The 24,553-nt window shown below is 48.1% G+C and overlaps 1 protein-coding gene across 3 annotated transcripts; it reads right to left on the reverse strand.

Annotated features, from left to right (window-relative positions):
* LOC137305630 (transmembrane gamma-carboxyglutamic acid protein 2-like) lies at window positions 1-24,386 on the reverse strand. Of its 3 annotated transcripts, none has more exons than XM_067974508.1 (8): window positions 24,350-24,386; window positions 24,132-24,169; window positions 16,682-16,797; window positions 15,623-15,786; window positions 13,092-13,131; window positions 11,444-11,573; window positions 6,646-6,816; window positions 1-4,401 (listed from the first exon to the last, which is right to left on the reverse strand). In XM_067974508.1, exons 3-8 carry the CDS (start codon window positions 16,785-16,787, stop codon window positions 4,371-4,373), a joined length of 642 nt encoding a protein of 213 aa, XP_067830609.1. In that variant the 5' UTR covers window positions 16,788-16,797; window positions 24,132-24,169; window positions 24,350-24,386; the 3' UTR covers window positions 1-4,370. The 3 variants fall into 3 exon arrangements, with proteins under 3 accessions (XP_067830609.1, XP_067830610.1, XP_067830608.1); XM_067974509.1 differs by lacking the exon at window positions 24,350-24,386 and adding an exon at window positions 24,269-24,344; XM_067974507.1 differs by lacking the exon at window positions 24,350-24,386 and adding an exon at window positions 20,565-20,659 and having other exon boundaries at window positions 24,132-24,343.
* Window positions 24,387-24,553: the final 167 nt, after the last annotated feature.

Below are 24,553 nucleotides of genomic sequence, written 5' to 3' on the forward strand. Positions count from 1 at the left end.
TTTTCCTGGGTGAAGAGTTTATTAAACAAAAGAACTGAAGCATAAAACCATTTTATTACAGAGCTCTTACAGAAATATATACATATTTTCTTTAAAAGTACATAAAACACTAACATTAACATCTAACACAAGGCACAGTGGTTCTGTTTTTCTATTTGAGGCCTAGTTGGCAGGAAAGCCTTAACCAGAATTTATTTTTTGTCTTGTTTCCACATTCCTGCACATTGCCCCCCTCCTCCAATTCTCTCCCTCCACTCCCAAATACATGGCGGGGTAATTTTAATCTAACTTGCCGGGCAGGAAACCCACAGGATCAGGTGGAAGGCCCATTTTACACCCCAACTCCCTTTTGACTTCATTGGAGAGTAAAATCAGGCCTGGGTATAAAACCAGGGTTGCCCCCGGGCAGGTTAGGTTAAAATTGCCCCCATTGACTCTTGCTGGGCGCAGTTTCATGGGCATTGGGTAGCACCTGGTACCCTCACCCGAGCAGCCATTCATCAGTGTGGGCCCAGAACCGGAACGGCATTTGGCTGTGGGAGGGAAATCACAGCTTGAGGTCCAATCATATTCATCTACAGAAGTCACCGATTAGTGATCAAAATTCAGAAACCTAGCTGATTTATCCTCCCTTCTTAGCCCAGGGGTGTGGAAGCCACTTGTGGTGTCCCAGTTGCTGCCCAGGCAGAGATTATCCCTCAGCAAAGACCCGCTCACTCAGATGTGTTATGTGTAACTCCATTAGTTGTGAAATCTGGGTGAGTGACTCCCAGGGAAGAGCTCAGTTCCTTCCCTCCTACAGCTAACATCTCGGACGTGACAGGTGTCACAATCCATTAGGAAAGAGAATTAAAAGGGACCCTTTGCTTTCCCTCCTTCTCTTACTACCAGTAGATGGTTCCACAGACATCAGTTGCCCTTTAGTGACCCCCCAACCAATTGGCCCACCTTCACATATGTCACTCACTTAATCTGGTGTCAAAAGGCTACTGGGACATCAAGTCATGTCCAACCCTATCTTCACCCTGTCCAGCAGTGGTGTCTTGGAACCCAGATTGGTCTTTCAACACCATAGACCTGGATGCTTCGGCCATCTTGTTGAGGGGCAGTCTCAATGGACCAGCTGGTCTTATCCTGGCCCGTCAATTTTGTATATTTGTACTTAATTAGAAGTACTTCGGGACATGTCATGTACAAGTATGTTGGTCTAGTGATTATGGTCCTGCTATACCAGTGTGACCACTTGGGATTTTGTTTTAAACATAAAAAGCGAGTCTCAGAGACAGATGGTCAGTGTTTCTCTCTCGCCCTCCTGCCCAGCTAGCATTCACTGAAGCAAGACAGTGGGCATATGAATCTCACCCTGCCCATGTGGATTTCATCCACCCAGAGCTAGGGGTTGCCAACCCTCCAGGATTGTCCTGGAGTCTCCAAAAACTGAAGATTAATCTCCTGGACACTGCTGCAAGTGACCCAGGAGAAAAGGGGCATTAAAAAAAGTGTTCTTTTCCCTCCCCATTTTCTTTTAACACTTTCATTAGTTCTAAAAATACTGAAAATGGAAAGGGGGGCAGGGGGGAAAAAAAGAAGAGATTGACTGACAGTCAAGATCCATCCAATCGGGTGACAAAGAGCCTCTTCGCTTTCCGATTGGTCGTGGGAAGGCGGTGTGTCGCGAGGGTGGACGTGTCGGGCGACCAATGACGGGAGTGTGTGGGGGGCGGGGCGGGGCGGTTGAAGGCAGGAGGTCATGTGATGAAAACTCCAGGAATACGTCCAGGCAGAGTTGGCAACCCTACCCAGAGCTGGAGCACACCACCAGGGTAAAGTATTAGCGACGACAGGGGCTGTCAGCGGCGATGGGAATGGCAGTAGCAAAGCAAGTGACAAATTAAGAGCATCGCACAAAAGGCACAATTGGTATAAGTGTGGTTTCCCCAACATAAGCCCAGTGATAACACAGGATATTGCTTGTAAATTGAGGACACCAAGCACAATTAACTATTTTACAAATAACACACAATTACTAAAGTTTTAATAAGCTGCAATGTTGCCCCCATCCCTTCATGATTAAACCTCCACCCCCTATAGGTAGGAGTTAGAATTACAACATTGCTCTCACCCTCCATTTTAACAATTATTCAAACGAGCTGCAATTATCTTCCCCGTCCCCCTCTCTCCCGGCCTTTTTTCTTGGGAGCATTCCTGGAAAAATATATCTTTGTTTGGTCTCAGTCCCCTCGATCCTCCCCCACTTTCTTTGTTCAGTAGAGTGGGAAGGGGTGGATGCTGTTCGAAGTCTTGTCCTGGTGTTTCCATGGATACCCCAGCAATCATGACGATACAGGCCCCACCCCCCCCTCACAAACTAGATTATGGTACATCTTTTCTCAGAACCTTTATTCCCAGAATTTTTTTTAAAAATTGGATACGGGGAGATGGTACCTCTCCACCCCCGATACTAACGCTGGCTGCTTTCTGGGGGAGGGGGGGGGGGGGGGGGGGGGGGGGGAGTTTGGCTCAGAGAGTGTTAATTACTTATTTTATGTTGGCGTCTAGATCCTGAACCGATAAAGTTTCAGCAATTTTTGCATTCTGTCTCAGGGACAGATCCCATTAACGAGCTCCCAGCTCTGTGGTTGGTGCAAAGTCTGGGTCAGAGATCACAAGCACAAAAAAAAATGCCATCTCTATTCACCCCGCTCTGAAATTTTGCCCCCCCACCCCCCTCCGACCCCACAAGGCACCGCCTCATTCTAGATACGGTTCCACAAGCACCAGCAACCCTTTGATACCTCATCCGGAGGCGATCATCCATTTGTGAGTTTGCACACTCAGTACCGCTATTCAGTTTAACCATTCAGGGCATCATGAAAGGGTTGCCAACCCTCCAGGATTGTCCTGGAGTCTCCAGGAACTGAAGATTAATCTCTTGCGAGCAAACGCCCAGGGAGATTTTAAAAAATTGTTTCTTTGTTTTAAAAATATTGACGATGGGGGGAGAAAAGGCTGTTTCACTGAGGCCTGGGCATTTGGAGGTGCGAGGCCCTCCAGGAATACATCCAACCAGAGTTGGCAACCGAAACCATCATGGCCAATTCCAGGTTCTGTCCTCACACGTGTGTTTTTCTACCAGAAGAAGCAATGGCCGATGATTTCACACACCCCCTCCCCAGCAGGGAGGTGCTGAGGTGAGTTGAGGATCAGCTATCTCCAGCTGGGCTAGCAGTTCCACAGGTCTTGGGAGGCCTCACTCCAAGGAGGCCATTCTTCAGGCTCTGGGCCTAGACTGTTGGGGGTGGCACTTCCCCCTCCCCCATTGACTGACACAAATCTAGCTTTTAATACCGAGGGCATGTTAATGATGGGTGCCTATGAGAATTGTTTAATTATCTACTTGCTGGACCTGGCAGTCAACACAATGGCCTTAAGCAGAGCCTTGTTTTACATACAGTGAAACCAGTCTTATGATGGTCGCCGTCACAAGAGACCCCAGTCGCTGTTTCTCTCTGCCGGAGGAGGGGAGGGGCACCAGAGGGAGGGAGGGACGGGGTGCGGGGTAAGAGAGGGTGGGGAGACCTATTTAGGAGGTAGGAGCAACTGGACTTTCCACGGGGAGAAGAAGGGAAAAAAAAGAACGGGACAGGCCGTCTCTTGATAGTTTGTACCTCTCTCTCTCTGGAAGGTGCCACCCTCTCGCTGGGGAACAGTTTCCACTGCTCTGGATGTGAGCTGAGAAAGAGCATCGCAGGCAAGCCGATTGCATCTCCCACCCTGGCACCCACAATCCATTCACTATGGTGGGGATGGTGGGGACACTCAGGCCAATTCCCATACAGCCACCTTGACTGAAACCAACTAACTGGACACAAAGGATTTAATTCTGGGCGAGCGTTACAGACGGACCCTCAAAAGGATGGTTTCTCTGTACAACAACAACAATACAAAAAAGGTACACTGCAGACAGTTGCCCCCGGCGACGGGTTACGCTGGGAAATATTTCAATAGAAAACTGAAGACTTCAAAAAAAAAATCGGCAGAATCTAGTGTTTGGTTTAAAATGACAAATTATTAAAAAAAAAAGAAACTGGCTTGATGGTTGAGCTACAATTTTAAAACGTGACTTGAGAAAACTCGATGGCCTTGCAATCGTCCATTAAGTTTCCCAGGAACCTTCTTGGTAGACTGTATCCATGACGATCCCAGACACTTGTGGGTTGGTTTGCTTTTTTTTTTAATATACCTTCTTCTTCATTTGTTTTATGATCCTGAAATACTGTCCAGCAGCTTTCCTTCCCCCCTCTTCCACGGTGCAAGACTTTTTTGTAAAATCAAAAGCAAAAGGAAAGGTCTCGACTGGATCCCACGTTTCAGCTCGGTCGCTGCTCCCCAGTGGACCCACTGCAGAGAGGACAACGCAGGTTAGAAGATGGTTTCTTCCCTTTCGTGTAAAAGAACCCCACGCCCCCCTCAGAAATATCGACAGTCTCTAGAGAACCCCCACCCCCACCCCTGCGAATATTGACGTTACTGGGATCTCTTACAAATAGACACTCTCCCTCCCTGGGATCCCACTGTAAATACACAGACACTCTCCCTCCCTGGGATCCCACTGTAAATACAGACACTCTCCCTCCCTGGGATCCCACTGTAAATACAGACACTCTCCCTCCCTGGGATCCCACTGTAAATACACAGACACTCTCCCTCCCTGGGATCCCACTGTAAATACACAGACACTCTCCCTCCCTGGGATCCCACTGTAAATACACAGACACTCTCCCTCCCTGGGATCCCACTGTAAATACAGACACTCTCCCTCCCTGGGATCCCACTGCAAATATACAGACACTCTCCCTCCCTGGGATCCCACTGTAAATACAGACACTCTCCCTCCCTGGGATCCCACTGCAAATATACAGACACTCTCCCTCCCTGGGATCCCACTGTAAATACAGACACTCTCCCTCCCTGGGATCCCACTGTAAATACAGACACTCTCCCTCCCTGAGATCCCACTGTAAATACAGACACTCTCCCTCCCTGAGATCCCACTGTAAATACAGACACTCTCCCTCCCTGGGATCCCACTGTAAATACAGACACTCTCCCTCCCTGAGATCCCACTGTAAATACAGACACTCTCCCTCCCTGAGATCCCACTGTAAATACAGACACTCTCCCTCCCTGAGATCCCACTGTAAATACAGACACTCTCCCTCCCTGGGATCCCACTGTAAATACAGACACTCTCCCTCCCTGGGATCCCACTGTAAATACAGACACTCTCCCTCCCTGGGATCCCACTGCAAATATACAGACACTCTCCCTCCCTGGGATCCCACTGTAAATATACAGACACTCTCCCTCCCTGGGATCCCACTGTAAATACAGACACTCTCCCTCCCTGGGATCCCACTGCAAATATACAGACACTCTCCCTCCCTGGGATCCCACTGTAAATACAGACACTCTCCCTCCCTGAGATCCCACTGTAAATACAGACACTCTCCCTCCCTGGGATCCCACTGTAAATACAGACACTCTCCCTCCCTGAGATCCCACTGTAAATACAGACACTCTCCCTCCCTGAGATCCCACTGCAAATATACAGACACTCTCCCTCCCTGGGATCCCACTGTAAATACAGACACTCTCCCTCCCTGGGATCCCACTGCAAATATACAGACACTCTCCCTCCCTGGGATCCCACTGTAAATACAGACACTCTCCCTCCCTGGGATCCCACTGTAAATACAGACACTCTCCCTCCCTGAGATCCCACTGTAAATACAGACACTCTCCCTCCCTGGGATCCCACTGTAAATACAGACACTCTCCCTCCCTGGGATCCCACTGTAAATACACAGACACTCTCCCTCCCTGAGATCCCACTGTAAATACACTCTCCCTCCCTGGGATCCCACTGTAAATACACAGACACTCTCCCTCCCTGGGATCCCACTGTAAATATACAGACACTCTCCCTCCGAGATCCCACTGTAAATACAGACACTCCCTAGGATCGTCCGTAAATATTAAGACACTCCCAGGGACCGCATCTTAAATTCTGAAATACAGCATCTGCTCCCCAATACTGTGGTGGCCGATAAAATGTTTTATTGATATACAGAAACAATTAACCCGCTAGTCAACAAATACAACGGCCTTGCAGTCTCTCCGGGATTGACTCATGGACCGTCTGCTCGGGTTGAGGGCTCACAACACCCTCCTCTCCCGAGGGAGTCGAGACTCACGCTGGGCTACACTTGCTAGGTCGCTGGGCGCCCCCCACACCCTCCAGTGCCTCGCCCCCACCCCCCAGTTGGTCACATGTCATGTGCCAGCTTAGCCAGCAGGGGGCATCACAGCTGACCTCATCCAACCCACGAACAATCTACCAGCAGAGGTCATCAGAACCAAGGCCTCTGGGTTTGTCCTTTCCCAATTGCCACGGCCTGGAGATTGATCCTCGAGCCCACTTCAGGCTCTCAGTGCCTCAAAACCCCAGTGCCCTCCACTACTGAGCAATCGGGGAGCGGAGGTTCTGAGATTTGTTTATTGACTTATTTATACAAAAATTTGCTTGTGGGCCAGAACAATTGTTTTTTTTTAAAAAGAAGAGAAAAAAGCCAATGTACAGACCCAATGTACGGTGGGGGAGGAGCGTCATAATGTCCCGATTTCCTCAATGCCTCCTCGTAGGAGGGCAGTCCAGGAGCGCTGGGGCCCAGGTTAGTCAGGGGCACCTCTTCGCTCGGGGTATGGACTGGCTGGCTGACCGAGGCCGCTGCTCTCCCTCGATATTCAGGGGGTCTGGAAGAAAGAGGTCAAAAAGGGGTTAGAAATGAGGAGGGAAAAAGGTGGAAAAATGTCATGTTTGACTCTCCCTCTCCCTCTCCCTCTCCCTCTCCCTCTCCCTCTCCCTCTCCCTCTCCCTCTCCCATTTTCTTGCCTGACTTAGGCGGGGAAGGGGGGTTACAAATGCCTCAGGTAACCCGAGCAGCCATTCCTCGCTTGCAATTCCAGTCCGCAAGTATTGGCAGATTGGTCGACTGTGGACGGCATCATTACCAAGCCTAGTTCTATCCTCCCCCATTGTCCATGCACTTGCACGAGCTTTGCAGTGTGGGTCAGTGGCTTCCCATTGATTTCGCTGCCCCCCCCACCCACTTAAAGTACATAACCCACAGCGAGTGTGGTTAACCAGCTCTTGGCAGATTGGCAATAGATAAAATGGGAAAGCTCGGGCTTGGAAATGCATCAGAACTGGTTTCCTCTTGGTCAGCACACCGTCCAACACATGGAAACCCATTTTCATGTTTCAGAGTCTCTGAACCAGTTGAGAAATCCATTCCAGCAGAGTTCCTGTTCCCCTCATGCAGATTGCTCACTCCTTCCCTATGGGGGCACCCTACTTACCTAATCCCCAAGAATTTAGGCGCAGGTTGGCAGAGCCAAGACGTGGGACCCCTCGTCTCCCCAAAGCTGGAGTCTAAAGTCCCAAAACCCACGACCGCCACCATCCAGAAGGACCAGGGCAGCAGGTGCATGGGAACACCATCACCTCCAGGTCACACACCATCCCGACTTGGACATAGACCGGCCTTTCCATCATCGTCGCCGGATCAAAGCCCTGGGGGCTATCTACCCAACAGCACGCAGACTGCAGCGGTTCAAAATGGCAGGCCACCACCGTGAGGGCAACGAGGGATGGACAAGAAACGCCGGTGATGGCCACATCTCGAGAAACAAAATCAATCAGCTGAAAACCACACGGGTTCCCAGCACCAGAGTCCTGGGAAGCTTCCTGTCCAGTTAGGACCGCCTTACCCATTAGGGAACTGGCTTGCACAGTTATTTGGAGCCGAGTGGGAAGAATCCCAGCTCCCAGTGACTGATCAACCTCATCCAGGTTCCAGTAGTGAGCCAGACTGGCTGGTCCATCATCAACGGTACCCTGGAAGTGCTGCAGATTGGACTGGTTCAGATCTGAACTGGCATTGCCAGGTGTATCATGATGGAGCCATTTGAACCCCTCCCCATCCCACTCCCTCTACTCCTCATTCCATTCCCCTCCCCAATAAGGAGGAGGGTCCTAGAAATTGGTTCTCTTCTGTAACAATTACAGAATGCAGGCCTGAACAAACAAAAGGGGAAGAGCGGAGGTGAAAGCAGCAGTGGACGCCCAAGGGAAACATACCAGCGACCCTGCCCCACGGCAGGCGGTCGGGGGGGGGCTGTAGATTTTACATGGTCAAGAAGCTCAGTGAGTCACTGGGCCAGCGGAGCTTCCATTACAGATCTTCCTGAACCCCAAACAGGTCGAAAGTGAAAGGTCATGACTCAAATTGCAGGATGTCAGGGGGGCCTTCAGTTAAAACAAACCTTGAACAATTCTGGGCACCACATTTTAGGAAGGATGTCAGGGCCTTGGAAAGGGTGCAGAGGAGATTTACTAGAATGGTACCAGGGATGAGGGACTTCAGTTTATGTGGAGAGACTGGAGAAGCTGGGATTGTTCTCCTTAGAGCAGAGAAGGTTAAGGGATTTGATCGAGGTGTTCAAAATTATGAGGGGTTTTGATAGAGTAAATAAGGAGAGACTGTTTCCACTGGCAGAAGGGTCGGTAACCAGAGGACACAGATTTAAGATAATTGGCAAAAGAACCAGAGGGGAGATGAGGGGAATTATTTTTGAGCGGCGAGTTGTGATCTGGAACGCACTGCCTGAAAGGGGGGGGGGGCGGTGGGAAGCAGATTCAATAGTAACTTTCAAAAGGGAATTGGATAAATAGAATCATAGAAATTTACAGCTGGGAAGGAGGCCATTTGGCCCATCATGTCTGTGTCGGCTGAAAAAAGATCTATCCAGCCTAATCCCACTTTCCAGCACTTGGTCTGTAGCCCTGTAGGTTACAGCACTTCAAGTGCATATCCAAGTACTTTTTAAATGAGTTGAGGGTTTCTGCCCCTACCACCCTTTCAGGCAGTGAGTTCCAGACCCCCACCACCCTCTGGGTGAAAAAATTTCTCCTCAACTCCCCTCTAATCCTTCTACCAATTACTTTAAATCTATGCCCCCTGGTTATTGACCTCTCTGCTAAGGGAAATAGAGTGGATAGGGAGGACCTATCTAGACCCCTCAATTAAATCTCCCCTCAGCCTCCTTTGTTCCAAAGAAAATAACCCCAGCCTATCCAATCTTTTCTCATAGCTAAAATTCTCCAGTCCTGGCAACATCCTCGTAAATCTCCTCTGGACTCTCTCTAGGTGTAATGAGGTGACCAGAACTGTACATGGTACTCAAGCTGTGACCTAACTAGTGTTTTATACAGTTCTAGCATAACCTCCCTGCTCTTATGTTCAATGCCTCAGCTAATAAAGGAAAGTATCCTGTATGTCTTCTTAACCACCTTCTCTACCTGTCCTGCTACCTTCAGGGATCTGTGGACATGCACTCCAAGGTCCCTCTGTTCCTCGACACTTCTCCGTATCCTCCCATTTATTGTGTATTCTCTTGCCTTGTTTGCCCTCCCCAAATGCATTACCTCACACTTCTCCGGATTGAATTCCATTTGCCACTTTTCTGCCCACCTGACCAGTCCATTGATATCTTCCTGCAGTCTACAGCTTTCCTCCTCACTATCAGCCATATGGCCAATTTTTGTATCAACTGCAAACTTCTTAATCATGCTCCCTACATTTAAGTCTAAATCATTAATATACACCACAAAAAGCAAGGGACCTAGTACTGACCCACAGAGAACAGCCTTCCAGTCACAAAAACACCTGACCATTACCCTTTGCTTCCTGCCACTGAGCTAATTTTGAATCCAATTTGCCACTTTCCCTTGGATCCCATGGGCTTTTACTTTTTTGACCAGTCTGCTATGTGGGACCTTGGCAAAAGCCTTGTTAAATTCCACGTAGACTACATCAACCCTCATCGAACCTCCTCAAAAAATTCAGTCAAGTTGGTCAGACACAACCTTCCCATAACAAATCCATGCTGACTGTCCTTGATTAATCCCTGCCTTTCGAAATGACGATTAATACTGTCCCTCAGAATTGTTTCCAATAATTTGCCCACCGAGGTTAGACTGACTGGCCTGTAATTACTTGGTCTATCCCTTTCTCCCTTTTTAAACAACGGTACAATGTTAGCAGTCCTCCAATCCTCCGGCACCACGCCTGTAGCCAGTGAGGATTGGAAAATGATGGTCAGAGGCTCCACTATTTCCTCATTTGCTTCTTTTAACAGCCTGGGCTACATTTCATCCGGGCCTGGCGATTGATCTACTTTCAAAGATGCTAAATCCCTTAATACTTCCTCTCTCACTATGTTTATCCCATCCAATATTTCACACTCCTCCTCCTGAACTACAATCGCTGCATCGTCCCCCTCTTTTGTGAAGACAGATGCAAAGGATTCATTAAGAACCAGACCCACATCTTCCACCTCCACACACAGGTCACCTCTTTGGTCTCTAATAGGCCCTACTCTTTCCTTAGTTATCCTCTTGCTCTTTATTTATAAAACATTTTTGGGTTTTCCTTGATTTTCCTTGCCAGTATTTTTTCATGCCCTCTCTTTGCTTTCCTAATTTCCTTTTTAATTTCACCCCTGCACTTTCTATACTCCTCTAGGCTTTCTGCAGTATTGAGCTCTCGGTATCTGACATAAGCTTCCCTTTTTTGCCTTATCTTACCCTGTATGCTCCTTGATATCCAGGGGGCTCTACATTTGGCAGTCCCACCCATTTTTCTTTGTGGGAATATATTTGCTCTGAGCCCTCACTATCTCTCCCTCGAATGCCTCCCAGTACTCCGACACTGATTTACCTTCAAGTAGCTGTTTCCAAAACTCTTGCTAAATCATCTCAGCTTAGTAAAATTTGCCTTTCCCCAATTGAGAACTTTTACTCCTGTTCTATCTTTGTCCTTTTCCATAACTATGCTTAATCTAACTGAATTATCACTGCCACCAAAGTGCTCTCCCACTGACACTCCTTCCACCTGCCCAGCTTCATTCCCTAAAACTAAATCCAGAACTGCCCCCTCTCTCGTTGGGCTTGCTATGTACTGGCTTAGAAAGTTCTCCTGAATGTATTTCAAGAATTCTGCACCCTCTATACCTTTTACACTGATAAATAGTTGAAAAGGAAAAATTTGCAGGGCTATCGAGAAAGAGCAGGGGGAGTGGGGCTAATTGGATAGCTCTTTCAAAGAGCCGGCACAGGTACGATGGGCCAAATGGCCTCGTTCTGTGCTGTAAGAGTCTCTGAACACACAGTCGGACCCCTTCGCCCTGTGCTGCGTCCATGACACACATTCCATCAGAGCGCACAGGCCCTCCCCTCCCAGTAATGCAGTTTGCCAGAATACACCACCACTGCCCCCGTATCTTTCTCTCTCTCTCGGATTTAAAGTCAGACACAAACCTCTCCGTTCTCTTTCCTCTCTGTTTGCAGAAGTAGACGACGAGCAGCCCGATGAGGATGATGAGGACGAAGCCGCCGATCAGTCCAGCCACCAGCCCGGCTACATCGAACCTGTGAGCAGTGGGGCTTCCTGGAGAACAGACAAGACACACTCAGTCTGGACATTCGGAATCCCAAGCTTGACCGAGAGAAAAGGGGAACCAGGGCACCCAAACCCATTTTAAAAAGGGGCGCCAACCTTGTGAAACGTTCACATATAAACTCTTTCTAATTACTTGCAGCGTACGACACAAAACCACGTTGAACCACATCAGAGGCACCTTCACGTGATGTGAATGATTGTTTACTGTCCAGAAACTAGATAGAAAAGGCAAACTGTGGCTCAGCGAGTAGCACTCTCGCCTCCGAGTCCAAAGGTTGTAGGTTCGAGTCCCATCCAGCAACACTCCCGGTGCAGTACTGAGGGAGCGCTGCACTGTCAGAGGTGCCGTCTTTCGGATGAGACGTTAAGCCGAGGCCCCGTCTGCTCTCTCAGGTTGGACGTAAGAGATCCCACGGCACAATTTCGAAGAGGAGCAGGGAGGTTCTCCCCGGTGTCCTGGCCAATATTTATCCCTCAATCAACATCACTAAAAAACAGATTATCTGGTCATTATCACATTGCTGTTTGTGGGATCTTGCTGTGCACAAATTGGCTGCTGCGTTTCCTACATTACAACAGTGACTAAAATCATAGAACGATACAGCACAGAAGGAGGCCATTCAGCCCATCGTGCTCTTTGAAGGAGCTATCCAATACACTTCAAAAAGCATTTCATTGGCTGTAAAGCACTTTGGGACGTCCTGAGGACGTGAAAGGCGCTATATAAATGCGGGTTTTTCTTTTACCTCCAGGGATGCTGAGGCCAATTGTCGCAACTTAACTGACGCTCCCGGCCAAGATCAGCTAACGTAGCTCCAAACAGCGATCCAAACAGAGACCTTGCAGGTCTGTATCGCTCAGCAGTTCACCGGGGAGGGAGGGGTGGGTGCATTAAGACCTGAGCCATTGCTTTTTTAAAAAATTCGTTCATGGGATGTGGGCGTCGCTGGCGAGGCCGGCATTTATTGCCCATCCCTAACTGCCCTTGAGAAGGTGGTGGTGAGCCGCCTTCTTGAACCGCTGCAGTCCGTGTGGTGAAGGTTCTCCCGCAGCGCTGTTCGGTCGGGAGGGAGTTCCACTCTTGCTCACCATGAGCAGTCAGGCGGGGAGGTCGTTCTGCTAGGCCAGACAGGCTGGCTGAACAGATAGGCCCTTCAGTAGGGTTGCCAACCCTCCAGGAATGCCCTGGAGTCTCCAGGAATTAAAGATTAATCTCCTGGACACTGCTGCAAGAAAACCCAGAAAAAATTCATAGGGCCATTTAAAACATTGTTCTTTATTCATTATAAAAATATTGGGGGAGGAGGGGGAAGGTTGTTTGATTGGGGGCGGGGCAATTGGAGGCAGGAGATCATGTGTTGAAACCTCCAGGGGTACATCCAACCAGAGTTGGCGACCCTAGCCCTCAGACACAGTTGCAGTCTCACTTAACGTTCAGTAGCTCACGTAAATCGTACCGAAGTCGGGCACAGACCTTACGATACATTTCACTGTGCTGCCGCTTACCTGGTTTCTGGTTTTTCACATATGTCTTCCAAAACTCAGACTGCAAAAGAAAAAAAAACACACAAAGAAGCTTAGCAGCCAGCGGAGACTCAGCTCGACTCCTCTCCCCAAGTGAAAAAGAAACAGTTAAGCTTGAATCCTTGTTCCCGTTAATTTGCATCTATCAAGTTATCGATACCAACAGACCGTGACGGTCTGATTGAGGATTTATCCAGCACTGAGGCAATGGCATGGAAAAAAAAATTCCTCCTGGCCCACAAAGATCAAACAGGGAAAAAAAAAACAGCTGATGGGGGAATATAAAGGTAGAGAGGATTGAGGTGCTTGGGCTGGTTTTCCCGGAGATCAGGGACTAGAGGTTGGAGACCTGAGAAGCTCCATCTGGAAATATCAGTCAGATGATTGATTTAGTAGCCTAGGTTTTCCAATCTGAGTTATTGTGGCACCAATCAGGCTAATGCATCAAAGCAGGAATCTCTCAACATCTGATCGACAGAGTAACTGGTCACATCTGGTGATTTTACCGCAAGGGGGTTGGAGTACAAGAGTAAGGAAGTCCTGCTCCAATTATACAGGGCTTTGGTGAGACCTCACTTGGAGTACCGTGTACAGTTTTGGTCTCCTTATCTAAGGAAGAATATACTTGCCTTAAAGGCGGTGCAACGAAGGTTCACTAGATTGATTTTTGGGGTGAGAGGGTTGCCCTGTGAGGAGAGATGGAGTAGAATGGGCCTATATTCTCTGGAGTTTAGAAAATGAGAGGTGATCTCATTGAAACATAAAAGATTCTGAGAGGGCTTGACAGGGTAGATGCGGAGAGGATGTTTCCCCTGGCTGGAGAGTCTAGAATTAGGGGGCATAGTCTCAAGGTGAGGGGTGGGACATTTAGGACTGAGATGAGGAGAAATTTCTTCACTCAGAGGGTTGTGAATATTTGGAATTCTCTACTCCAGAGGGCTGTGGATGCTCAGTCGTTGAGTATATTCAAGACCGAGATCAATAGACTTTTGGTCTCTAAGGGAATCAAGGGATATGGGGATAGGGTGGGAAAGTGGAGTTGAGGTCGAAGATCAGCCACGATCTTATCGAATGGCGGAGCAGGCTCAAGGGGCCGCATGGCCTACTCCTGCTCCTACTTCTTATGTTCTTATCAGGCCTGTACTAGAGGTGGTATAGGACGTCTCCTCTGTTGATGGGACCTGGATCGCCACAACGAGTTAAGACGCTGTACTTTCACCTCTGCAGCTTTGGGTTTCAATCCAGCTCAGAACCCGTAGAATGGAAGTCTCCTCTCTCTTTGCTACCAGCAATTAGTTTGGGGAAACATCACCCCACTTCCCAATGGTCTGGGGAGTCCAGTGCCTCAAAATGGCCAAACTCAGAGAGAGGCCACCACAATGGCTGGTGTGGCAAATTGAAATGCCACATTGGTGCATTGTGATTAACCAAACCCACCAAAGAAAAACCCCAGATAAAATGGTCCTTAATAAGAATCCTAGTGTTGAATGGCTGTCATGTTTGTCCACATAACAATTACACCACGAATAGCTCTTCAAGACACAATGAGATAAGGTGCTATATGAATGCAAGTACTAGGATTACTGAGGGGCATATTGTTATGGCAGCATAAAGTCAAGTTTTACTCTGCATCTAACCTTGGAGTGGACCAGTGTACACCCGAATCTGACCTACACTATGACTGACTCGGGGGACAAATGCCTCAGCATTAATATCACTCACCTCAACAAGGATCCTTTCAAAATAACAATCCTGCCCCAGACAGAGGGCATAAAAGGTCTCCTCTCTCTGCTGGAGACCGGATGGTGCACTGAGTTAAACACTGAATCTTTTCACCTTAAATTTGAAAGTGGTGTTTACGGCCATCTCCCCCAGCACTCTGCTGCCCGTATCTTAACTCACACCAAGTCCTGTTCACCCGTCACCCCCTGTGCTCGCTGACCTACATTGGCTCCCAGTCTAGCAACACCTCAATTTTAAAATTTTCATCCTCTTGTTCAAATCCCTCCATGGCCTCTTCCCCCTCCCTATCTCTAACCTCCTCCAACCCTCTGGCACAGGCACGATGGGCCGAATGGCCTCCTTCTGTGCTGTATAATTCTATTATTCCACAAATTCTTCATTCCTCCAACTCTGGCCTCTTGTCCATTTCCCCCCCCCCACCTTTACCCGACCATTGGCGGCCGTGCCCTTAGCTGTCTAAGCCCTAAGCTCTGGAATTCCCTCCCTGAACCCCTCCGCCTCTCTTTCCGGTTTTAAGGAGCGTCTTAAAACCGACCTGTTTAACCAAACCTTTGGTCACCTGTCCTAACGTCTCCTTCTTTGGCTCGGTCTCAATTTTTGTCCGATTACCCTCCTGTGAAGGGCCTTGGGGGCGTTTTACTACGTTAAAGGCCCAATATAAATGCAAGTTGTTGTTATTCCCATCAGATATGTTCCCGACGCTCCCATTCCCAGCAGAAAGAAAGTTAGTAAGCATCACAGGACCTCGATCCCCCTGGTCTGACACTTACCGTCGTCTTATCATTCTCGAAGATTTCATGAGCTTCCTCGTAATTGCACAGTTCCTCATTGCATTCCCGTTCCAGATCTCCAGGGGTGATGAGTTCAAAATCCCAGCTATTGTACATCAGTTTCCGGCTCAAGAAGACAGATGCTTCTCTCCCATCCTTGAACACTGAATGTAAATTAGAAAAAAAAACACATTTTAAACATTTCCTGCAATGCTTTTCACAGATTCTTACCGAGGTCGGTCTGATTTGAGTCACAGAAACCTCAGGTCGAGAGAGTTGAGATATTACTTCGAATTTACAGCACAGAAACAGGCCATTCGGCCCAACTGGTCCATGCCGGTGTTTATGCTCCACATGAGGCTCCTCCCATCCCTCTTCATCCAGATGTTTCCCCCTTGTGGGAAGAGACTACAGTTTTAAAAATAAGGGGTCTCCCAATTAAGACGGAGATGAGGAGAAATTTTTTCTCTCGGAGGGTCGTGAGTCTGTGGAACTCCCTTCCCCGGAGAGCGGTGGAGGCAGGGTCATTGAATATTTTTAAGGCTGAGTTAGATAGATTCCTGATTAACAAGGGAGTCAAAGGTTATAGTAGGTAGACGGGAAAGTAGGGTTGAGGTCGCAATCAGATCAGCCATGATCTTACCAAATGGCAGAGCAGGCTCGAGGGGCCTACTCCTGCTCTTAATTCCTATGTTAACCCGACCAGCATAATCTTCCATTCCTTTCTCCCTCATGTACCTATCCGGCTTCCCCTTAAATGCATCTACACTATTCGCTTCAACGACTCCCTGTGGTTGTGAGTTCCAAATTCTCACCACTCTCTGGGTAAAGAAGTTTCTCCTGAATTCCCAATTGGATTTATTAGTGATTATCTTATATTTACGGGTGCTTCTTTTCGTCTTCCCCACGAGTGGAAACATCTTCTCCACGTTTGCCCTATTGACCCCCTTTTCATAAAGGCCTCATCAATAAATGGTTAAACTGCTTTTGTTTTTGGAAGATTTTATTTGCCAGACACGTGCAGGAAGGGGAAAAAAAAGATATAAAAAGTGAACGCACCTTCAGTTTGAGCGTCCCCGTGACGAGCCAGTGTCCGTGCAGCAGTCAACCGGGTGTTGGTGAGGGCCCACATGGGAAACACGAAGTAGAGTAACCAGTTTGTCATGGTGGAGGACCTGGTCCCAGACAGAGTGAGAGAAGGCACGCAAGTTAGCACCAGACTGTTTAATGAAAGAGGAACATTGGGTCATTCTTTGTTTCCAAATGGTCAGACGGTCCCTACTCTTAAACTCCCAAAGGACGGCTGATCTCTGGTCTCCTTCACCCAAGCAACCAGTCTTTACCTGGGAGCCTAGGCGGTAAGTGCTGGCAGTCGGGTCGCCAGCTCTGGTTGGACGTATTCCTGGAGGTTTCATCACATGACCCACCCCCCTCCCCGCCTCCAACAGCCACCTCGCTCCCACCACGTTCATCCTCATGGTGCCCCACCTTCCCACGGCCAATTGGAAAGCCAACAGACTCAGGGTGGTTCCTGATTGTCCGTCAAACAGCCTTTTTCTCCCCCCATCTCCAATAGTTTTTTTGGCGCCCCTATGATTTTGCTCGCAGCAGTGTCCTGGGGATTAATCTTTAACTCCTGGAGACTCCAGGACAATCCTGGAGGGTTAGCAACCCCTAGCTGGAAGGCTATTCATCAGGGGAGAGGCGTCAGAGCCAAGCGCAATCCTGTCCAGGCATTTAATGCCCCATCTTTAGTTGCCTCAAGTGGTGGGCTTTCTTCGCTTTATAGTGATTCTTGAAAAAATTCAATTGATTGGCTTGCTGGACCACTTCGGAGGGCATTAAGAGTCAAACCAGGTAGTGTGAGACAGGCAGACAGAAATCCCGTTTCTACAGAGTCTTTCACGACCTCAGGATTTCCCAAAGCGTTTCACAGCCAATGAAGTACTTTTGAAGCGTAGTCACTGTTGTAATGTAGGAAAGGCGACAGCCAATTTGCGCACAGCAAGATCCCACAAACAGCAATGTGATAATGATCAGATCATCTGGTTTAGGTGAAGGGGGGGAGGCAGAGTCTTTATACAAACACCCAGAACCTTGCTTTTGCAGTTTACATGATCGCCATACATACATCTCAATGCAAAAGTAAAACTGAAATTTTCTAGCAGCTGCTTCCTTCCCATCAGGGCTCTCATGTTTTCGTATCTTGCAGACACTTTATGACTCACTCTTTCACCAAACACACCCTGAAATTAGAAACAACTTCTGCCCGATTCAACCCACTGCTGTGCCAAACAAGTATTAACACCTTGCACCAGGAATGGAATAGCAGCGTTAAAATTACATGTTGCTGGATTGAATCACCTGAAATCCAGGCTAAGAACTACGACATCAAGGCCTTAGAGAGGGTGCAGAGGAGATTTACTCAAAATGGTACCAGGGATGAGGGACCTCAGTTACGTGGAGAGGCTGGAGAAGCTGGGATTGTTCTCCCTAGGGCAGAGAAGGTTAAGGGGAGATTTAAGAGGTGTTCAAAGTTATGAGGGATTTTGATAGAGTAAATAAGGAGAAGCTGCTTCCATAGGCAGAAGGAACCAGAGGATACAGAAATTAAGTTAATTGGCAAAAGAACCAAAAGGGGATAGGAGGAGAATTTTTTAAAAAAACACAGTAAGTTGTTATGATCTGGAATGGGCTGCCTGAGAGGGCGGTGGAAGCAGATTCAATAGTAACTTTCAAAAGGGAATCGGATAAATATTTGAAAAGGAAAAATTTGCAGGGCTACGGGGAAAGAGCAGGGGGAGTGGGACTAATTGGATGGTTCTTTCAAAGAGCTGGCACGGGCATGATGGGTCAAATGGCCTCCTTCTGTGCTATATGGTTCTATGAGATAGTATGAAGTGAGACCAGACAATGATGTGCAGCTAGTGAAGGTCACTCAGATAGAGTGGAGTGAGATGAAGGAAAGGTTTGAAAAAAAATGAGGATCTTGAAGTTGATTTTCTGGGGTACAAGGCAAGGGAGGGCGATGATCAGTGGAGTGAAGCACATTAAGTTTCAACTTGGTTTTCACACACTGGCTAATCAGGTTCATATGCTTGACCACAAGGATATGGTGAACCACAAAGCCTGTGGGTTACTGGGCGTAGGATGGAATCGATGGTGGATGATGTGGACAATGATTTTGTCTCTGCAACAGAAGCTATAAGCATCACAAAGCTAGACCCTGCTAGCTGCTCATCCAATGAAGCTAGGCCCTGCTAGCAGCTCATCCATTAAACCGTGCCCCATTAAGGTATCTGCAGAGGGACGGAGAGCTGTTAGGTGAAAGCCGGGAACTTTTAAAGTGACACTTGAAGCCTCTTTGGAGCAACCGAGAGCTGCTACAAAGGTAGATTGTGGTGCAGCGCATTGTATTGTGAAGTCTAGTTTCATTAGGCAGCTGGAGTGGGATCAGTGGGTTATGCTCATCCGTGAGAGTGTTCAATTACATAGTAACGACCCTAAAATCGATTTTCCATTAACTAAACTCGATCAATAACCGCTGATAATTTCTTCTGGTCAGTCATTAGTACCAGTCGAGTCTGATGCTCTTCAACAAACCTGCGACCAGGAGGGTGAAGGCGAGTTGAGCTGCCTCCGAGGAGCTCCTGGTATCAGCTGTCCACCCAGCGAGGGCCCAAACCCACCTTCTGTCATTGTCTGTCGAGCAACCAATAATTATTATCCTTTGGTGGTGATGGGGGGGGGAGGTCAAAGAGATAAGCAGGGTCTCTTTGGGGCTCAAGGTGGCTCTGAGAAGATGTGTTGACAATGAAAGGTGGGAACAGGCCTCTGTGGCAGACTTGATAATCCGACACCTGAGCCAGACAGGTCTGCAGTGCTCCAGGATACCGCTGGCAGTGAACTAGTCGGTCTGGTTCATTAATGGGACCAGAAGGGTCCCATTAAAGTCAATGGTCCTGGGATTCGTCCCACTTGGCTCCAGATTACTCTGCAAGCCTGTACTTTAAGGGGGGGGTGCACTGGTTGGACAAGCAGCATTAAGCTCTGTACTGCGGTTTCTGACATTACAACAGTGACCACACTTCAAAAGTACTTCATTGGCTGTAAAGCATTTTGCGACGTCCTGAAAGGCGCTATATAAATGCAAGTTCTCTCTTTTCTGATGAACTCCAGCTGGACCCACACGTGCAATCGGAAACCCCTAAACCACAGGTGTTGCCAACCTGCACCAAGGGAAGTGGGGTGTTCACCCTGTGGGGACTATGCACTGGGCAAATAGGTGTGGGTTTCGCAGTAGCTTGGTTTGGAGATTCTTGATGGTGACAGGATTCCATGCGTCAGATACCCAGCCCATCAAAAACAAAGCCTCACTGGCATACCACACCGAGACGGTCCCAGTACATCACCATATAATACAAACCACACAGATTGCCCCAGTGTGACACCATATAAGACAGCGCGAGATAGAGCAAGTGTGAGAAGTCCCCACAATCGAGTATCCTGCCAAAGCTCACTGTCTGGGTTCACACGTGGTGACTACCCGAGGCATGAGGCACCAACAGGTTGCTGGCACATTAGCCCGTGTGCCAGCTCCTCCTGGGGTACAGGAGAGAACGTTGGGGGGGGGAGGGGGGAGGGGGGAGGAAGCATCTCCAGGCAGAGGGAGTTGTTCTTATCCTTTCTGCATGTTTTTGATTCAATGACTGGAGATTTGAGCCCAGCGTTTCCTACATTATCAGAGTGTCTACATTTCAAAAAGGACTTCATTGGCTGTAAAGCGCTTTGGGACGTCCTGTGGTCGTGAAAGGCGCTATATAAATGCAATTCAGTCTTACTTTCTTTCAACAGCAAAATTGAGCCAAATTGCACAATTTGCTGTTATACCCACCCCACCTCCCCTCACCAGTTCCCACCCCCCCACCCCCATTATACCCACCCCCAGGCTAGTGGCTGGATCTCCCCTGATTCAGCTCCCTTGTGCAGTCAGGGTTCACTGTGGCTCTTCCTGAACAATCGAGATGTCAACGCTCACTGTGCAAACAAAAAACATTCCTAAATCAAACAGAAAAAAAAAAAGAGAAGACGACTTTATGAGCCAAGAGGCAGGCCGCCTCGGTGATTATCAGCGCAGTCACTATGGGCAGACTTTCAACATTCGGACATCTCGCGACTGTCAGGGCGATTCATGCCGACTTATTTGGAACCATGTAAAAGCAGATTGAGGATAAATCAACTTAAAAGCAAAAGTGTCAAACAAGCAGGAGCTAAACCGCCATTCTCTCACCTTCTGGCTTTGAATACACCACTCATTCTCTGTTGGAGAATTGGGGGCTGTCATCAGTTAAGCCGCTGACCTTTCACCTCTGGTGCAATTAAACTATTAGTCTGAGCCAGGCATCAGTGCCTCTAAACTAACTTCCACCCCACTCATTCTCGCACCTCACAGGCTGCGGCGTTTTCACTGTCTCCGTAAGTGTCCGACAAACTTTTTTTTTTTAAAAAGAAGTACATTTTTCACCCCAACTCTCACTGGGCTCCAGTTCCAGATGTACCGAGCACCCTCAGGTACCTTGACTTCATGCAGTGAATACTGCAGGCTTTTCCACCACGTGAGGCATCGCTGCATGCCTGATCCCAGTGTCAGCCGTGGCTCAGTGGGTAGCACTCTCGCCTCTGAGTCAGAAGGTCGTGGGTTCAAGTCTCAGTCCAGAGACTTAAGCACAAAATCCAGGCTGATGTGCCGGTGCAGTACTGAGGGAGTGCTGCACTGTTGGAGGGGCCGCCTTAATCTAAGGACCTGACTGCTCGCTCAGATGGACGTAAAAAATCCCATGACACTATTTCAAAGGAAAGCAGGGATGTCCCGGCCGATATTTATCCCTCAATCAGCGTCACTGAAAAAAAGACAGATTATCTGGTCATTTATCTCATTGCTGTGAGCAAATTGGCTGCAGCACTTCCCTACATTATAACAGTGACGACATTTCAAAAGTACTTTGTTGGCTGTAAAGGTTGCGACAGGCGCTACATAAATGCAATTCCTGTCCTATCGCAGAGGTGATCTTACAGAGATATAGAAGATAGTTAAGGGAACAGAAAAAGGTAGATTGGACTGCGACTTAAAATTAAATTGAAAATCACAAGCTTTCAGAGGCTTTCTCCTTCGTCGAAGGAGAAAGCCTCCGGAAGCTTGTGATTTTCAAATAAAACTGTTGGACTATAACCTGGTGTTGTAAGATTCCTTAAATTTTTCACCCCAGTCCATCACCGGCATCTCCACATCAAAATTAAATTGAGTAGAACACAGTTTCAAGCTGGCAAAAGGCAAATTTAGGATTGCTGGGGTAAATTCTACCGACGCAGTTAATCAACGTGTAGAATGGAGGAAGTCAAAATCCTGGAATCATTTAAAAACCAATTAGATGTTGCAAATGGGGTGAATGTCGGGTCTATCCGGATGGATGAACTAAAGAGTTAAATGGCCTCCCTCCTCTGTAACTGACTGTCTGTCACAAGCACTCCCTGCAGGGCTGAGCAGTTTCACTGTCTGACTGGACAGCATTGTGGTTTTAATTTTGTGTGGTTCCAGTTTTTCTTTTGTGAACGATGTCTTTAGTCAGCCAAAACCACTCACAGTGCTGACCTATTTCCCCTCCTCTTTAGCCCAGGGGCGTTGTAACTGATTGTAGATGTGCCTGCGAACAAACGTGAAATCAGGATTGTGGGTTCCTGCGCCTCCAGTTAAGAAGCCAGGCCATGCGGACCAGGACGGAGTCACGTTTGATCCCCCCGACTGCACTGTATTATCGGATTCAGCCTGTGTTTAGGGCGAGACGACTGGCCTGAGCACCTTCGAGTTATGGAGAAGGCTCTCCAGCAGGATTCCTGCTCACCGTCCTGTGACCCCCTGCTGGAAGGTGCGCGATCAGGTGAGGAAAGAACGAACTTACATTTATATAGCGCCTTTCGTGACCTCAGGACGTCCCACAGCACTTTACAGCCAATGAAGTCTCTGTTGTAACGTAGGAAACGTGACAGCCAATTTGCGCACAGCAAGATCCCACAAACAGCACTAATCACCAGATAATCTGTTCTAGTGATGTTGGTTGAGGGATAAATATTGGCCAGGACATAAGAACATAAGAAATAGGAGCAGGAGTAGGCCAATCGGCCCCTCGAGCCTGCTCCGCCATTCAATAAGATCATGGCTGATCTGGACACCGGGGAGAACTCCCCCCGTTCTTTTTCGAAATAGTGGCCGTGGGATCTTTTACGTCCCCCCGACTGGCTGGAACGTCTCATCCGAAAGACGGCACCTCCGACAGTGCGGCGCTCCCTCAGTACTGCACTGGGAGGGTCAGCCTGGATTACGTGCTCGAGTGGGGCTTAAACCCACAACCTCCCGATTCAGAGGCGAGGGTGCTCCCCACTGAGTGAAGACTCCTCGTCCCGTGTTGTCAGTCTGGACTGGAAGTGCCAGAGAGTCGATCTTTGAGGTGTATAAAGTTAAGGGAATGGAAAAGCTAAATCTGAAATATTACTTTAAATAAAACTGCAATAGGAAAAGGGGGCCATACCATCCAAGTAATTAATTAAAAAGGACAATTTTAGGACCAATAGCAGTTTTTTTTCCACGCAAAGAATGATGGATAAATGGAATGGGATCCCAGATAGGAGGGAGAACCCTGGAATCATTTAAGGGACAATTCGATGTAGCAACGGAGGGAAATTTTAGGCTGCTAAAACGAGTGTAACTAAAATGAGATAAATGGCCTCCCTCATCCTTAATCAGTGAGACCATCACCCTCCACACACACTGATTGAACAGAGACATCCCATTTAAAACAAACAAGGTAATTACTGTGTTAAAAACAGTACACGGAAGAACGAAGCAGTACCCGCCCGAGCAGAGGGGATGAAACTCAAAAGGGGTTAAAATATAATGTCTGGTAGCAGAGGAAATCGCAGGGTCCCCTCTCTTTCATTAAACTGGGACAAGCCCGGACAAATCCGAGGCCTTCCCCACCTTTACTGAGGTCCTACATTCAGGGAATTTATATCTTAGGACGAACAACAACTGGTTTCTGCCTTAACTCACGGTCTGTGGGGTGTGTACGAATTAAACGCCAGAGGAGAAACACTTCAAACACTCCGGGGGTGGGGGGATAAAAAAAAAAGACGAAGCTTTAAAAATATTCCCCGCAACAATTAATAAAAGGGGGGAAAAACCTGACAATCTGGTTTAGCAGAGGAATCAATGCACCCGGGTGGATAATTCCCTCTCCCTTTTGTTGAAAGTCAACAAAAAGTTTTTGAATTTTAAAATTTATTTTTAAAAAAAATATTTATAAATGCAACAATCCAGGGGGGTTCAGTGTCCGAGGGGAAGAGACCAGGGCTGCGATCCACATTAAATCGTCACTTTCAGTTTCTCTCCCCCCACCTCCAAAAAAAACAAACCAAACGCATTGAAACAAAACAGTTCACAAAGTATCAAACTCACGGGAACTTCGCGGGTTGTCCAGTTTCAGGTCAGTTTCACTGAGAGAGAGAGAGGAGACACACAATGAAATGAAGAATCCCAGAGCCTCAAGGGGGAATGAATCCACTTGTAGATTATAAATAATAATAATAATTCACCATCTGTTTTTCTCTTCCCCCTCCGTGAGAGTCAGGAGGAGGAGGAGGAGGGAAAAGGCATTTAGCCACTGGGTTACTCACAGTGACATCCGGCAATCACATGTTCGCGACGTACAGGTAAAGAAAAAAAAGTTGCCAACCTCTTAAAGGCGACGTGCAAGTGACCCAGCCCCCCCCCCCCCGCCCCTCGCTCGACACAGCCTGGTGAATTATGCACTTTTCATATCTTTCTCAAATCCCTCCCCTCGTCAACTTTACATTGACAACCTTTCGGAGGCTACCTCC

This window comes from Heptranchias perlo, chromosome 40 (assembly GCF_035084215.1).
Source record: "Heptranchias perlo isolate sHepPer1 chromosome 40, sHepPer1.hap1, whole genome shotgun sequence".
Taxonomy (NCBI): Eukaryota; Metazoa; Chordata; class Chondrichthyes; order Hexanchiformes; family Hexanchidae; genus Heptranchias; species Heptranchias perlo.

Coding starts and splice junctions, on each gene's coding strand:
- LOC137305630 (XM_067974508.1), bottom strand. CDS start 16,787: ATGACAAACTGGTTACTCTACTTCGTGTTTCCCATGTGGGCCCTCACC. Junction 6,817..11,443: donor AGAGGAAAGAGAACGGAGAG/GTTTGTGTCTGA, acceptor TCTTTCTTCCAG/ACCCCCTGAATATCGAGGGA. Junction 4,402..6,645: donor CCTCCCCCACCGTACATTGG/GTCTGTACATTG, acceptor TCCTCTCTGCAG/TGGGTCCACTGGGGAGCAGC.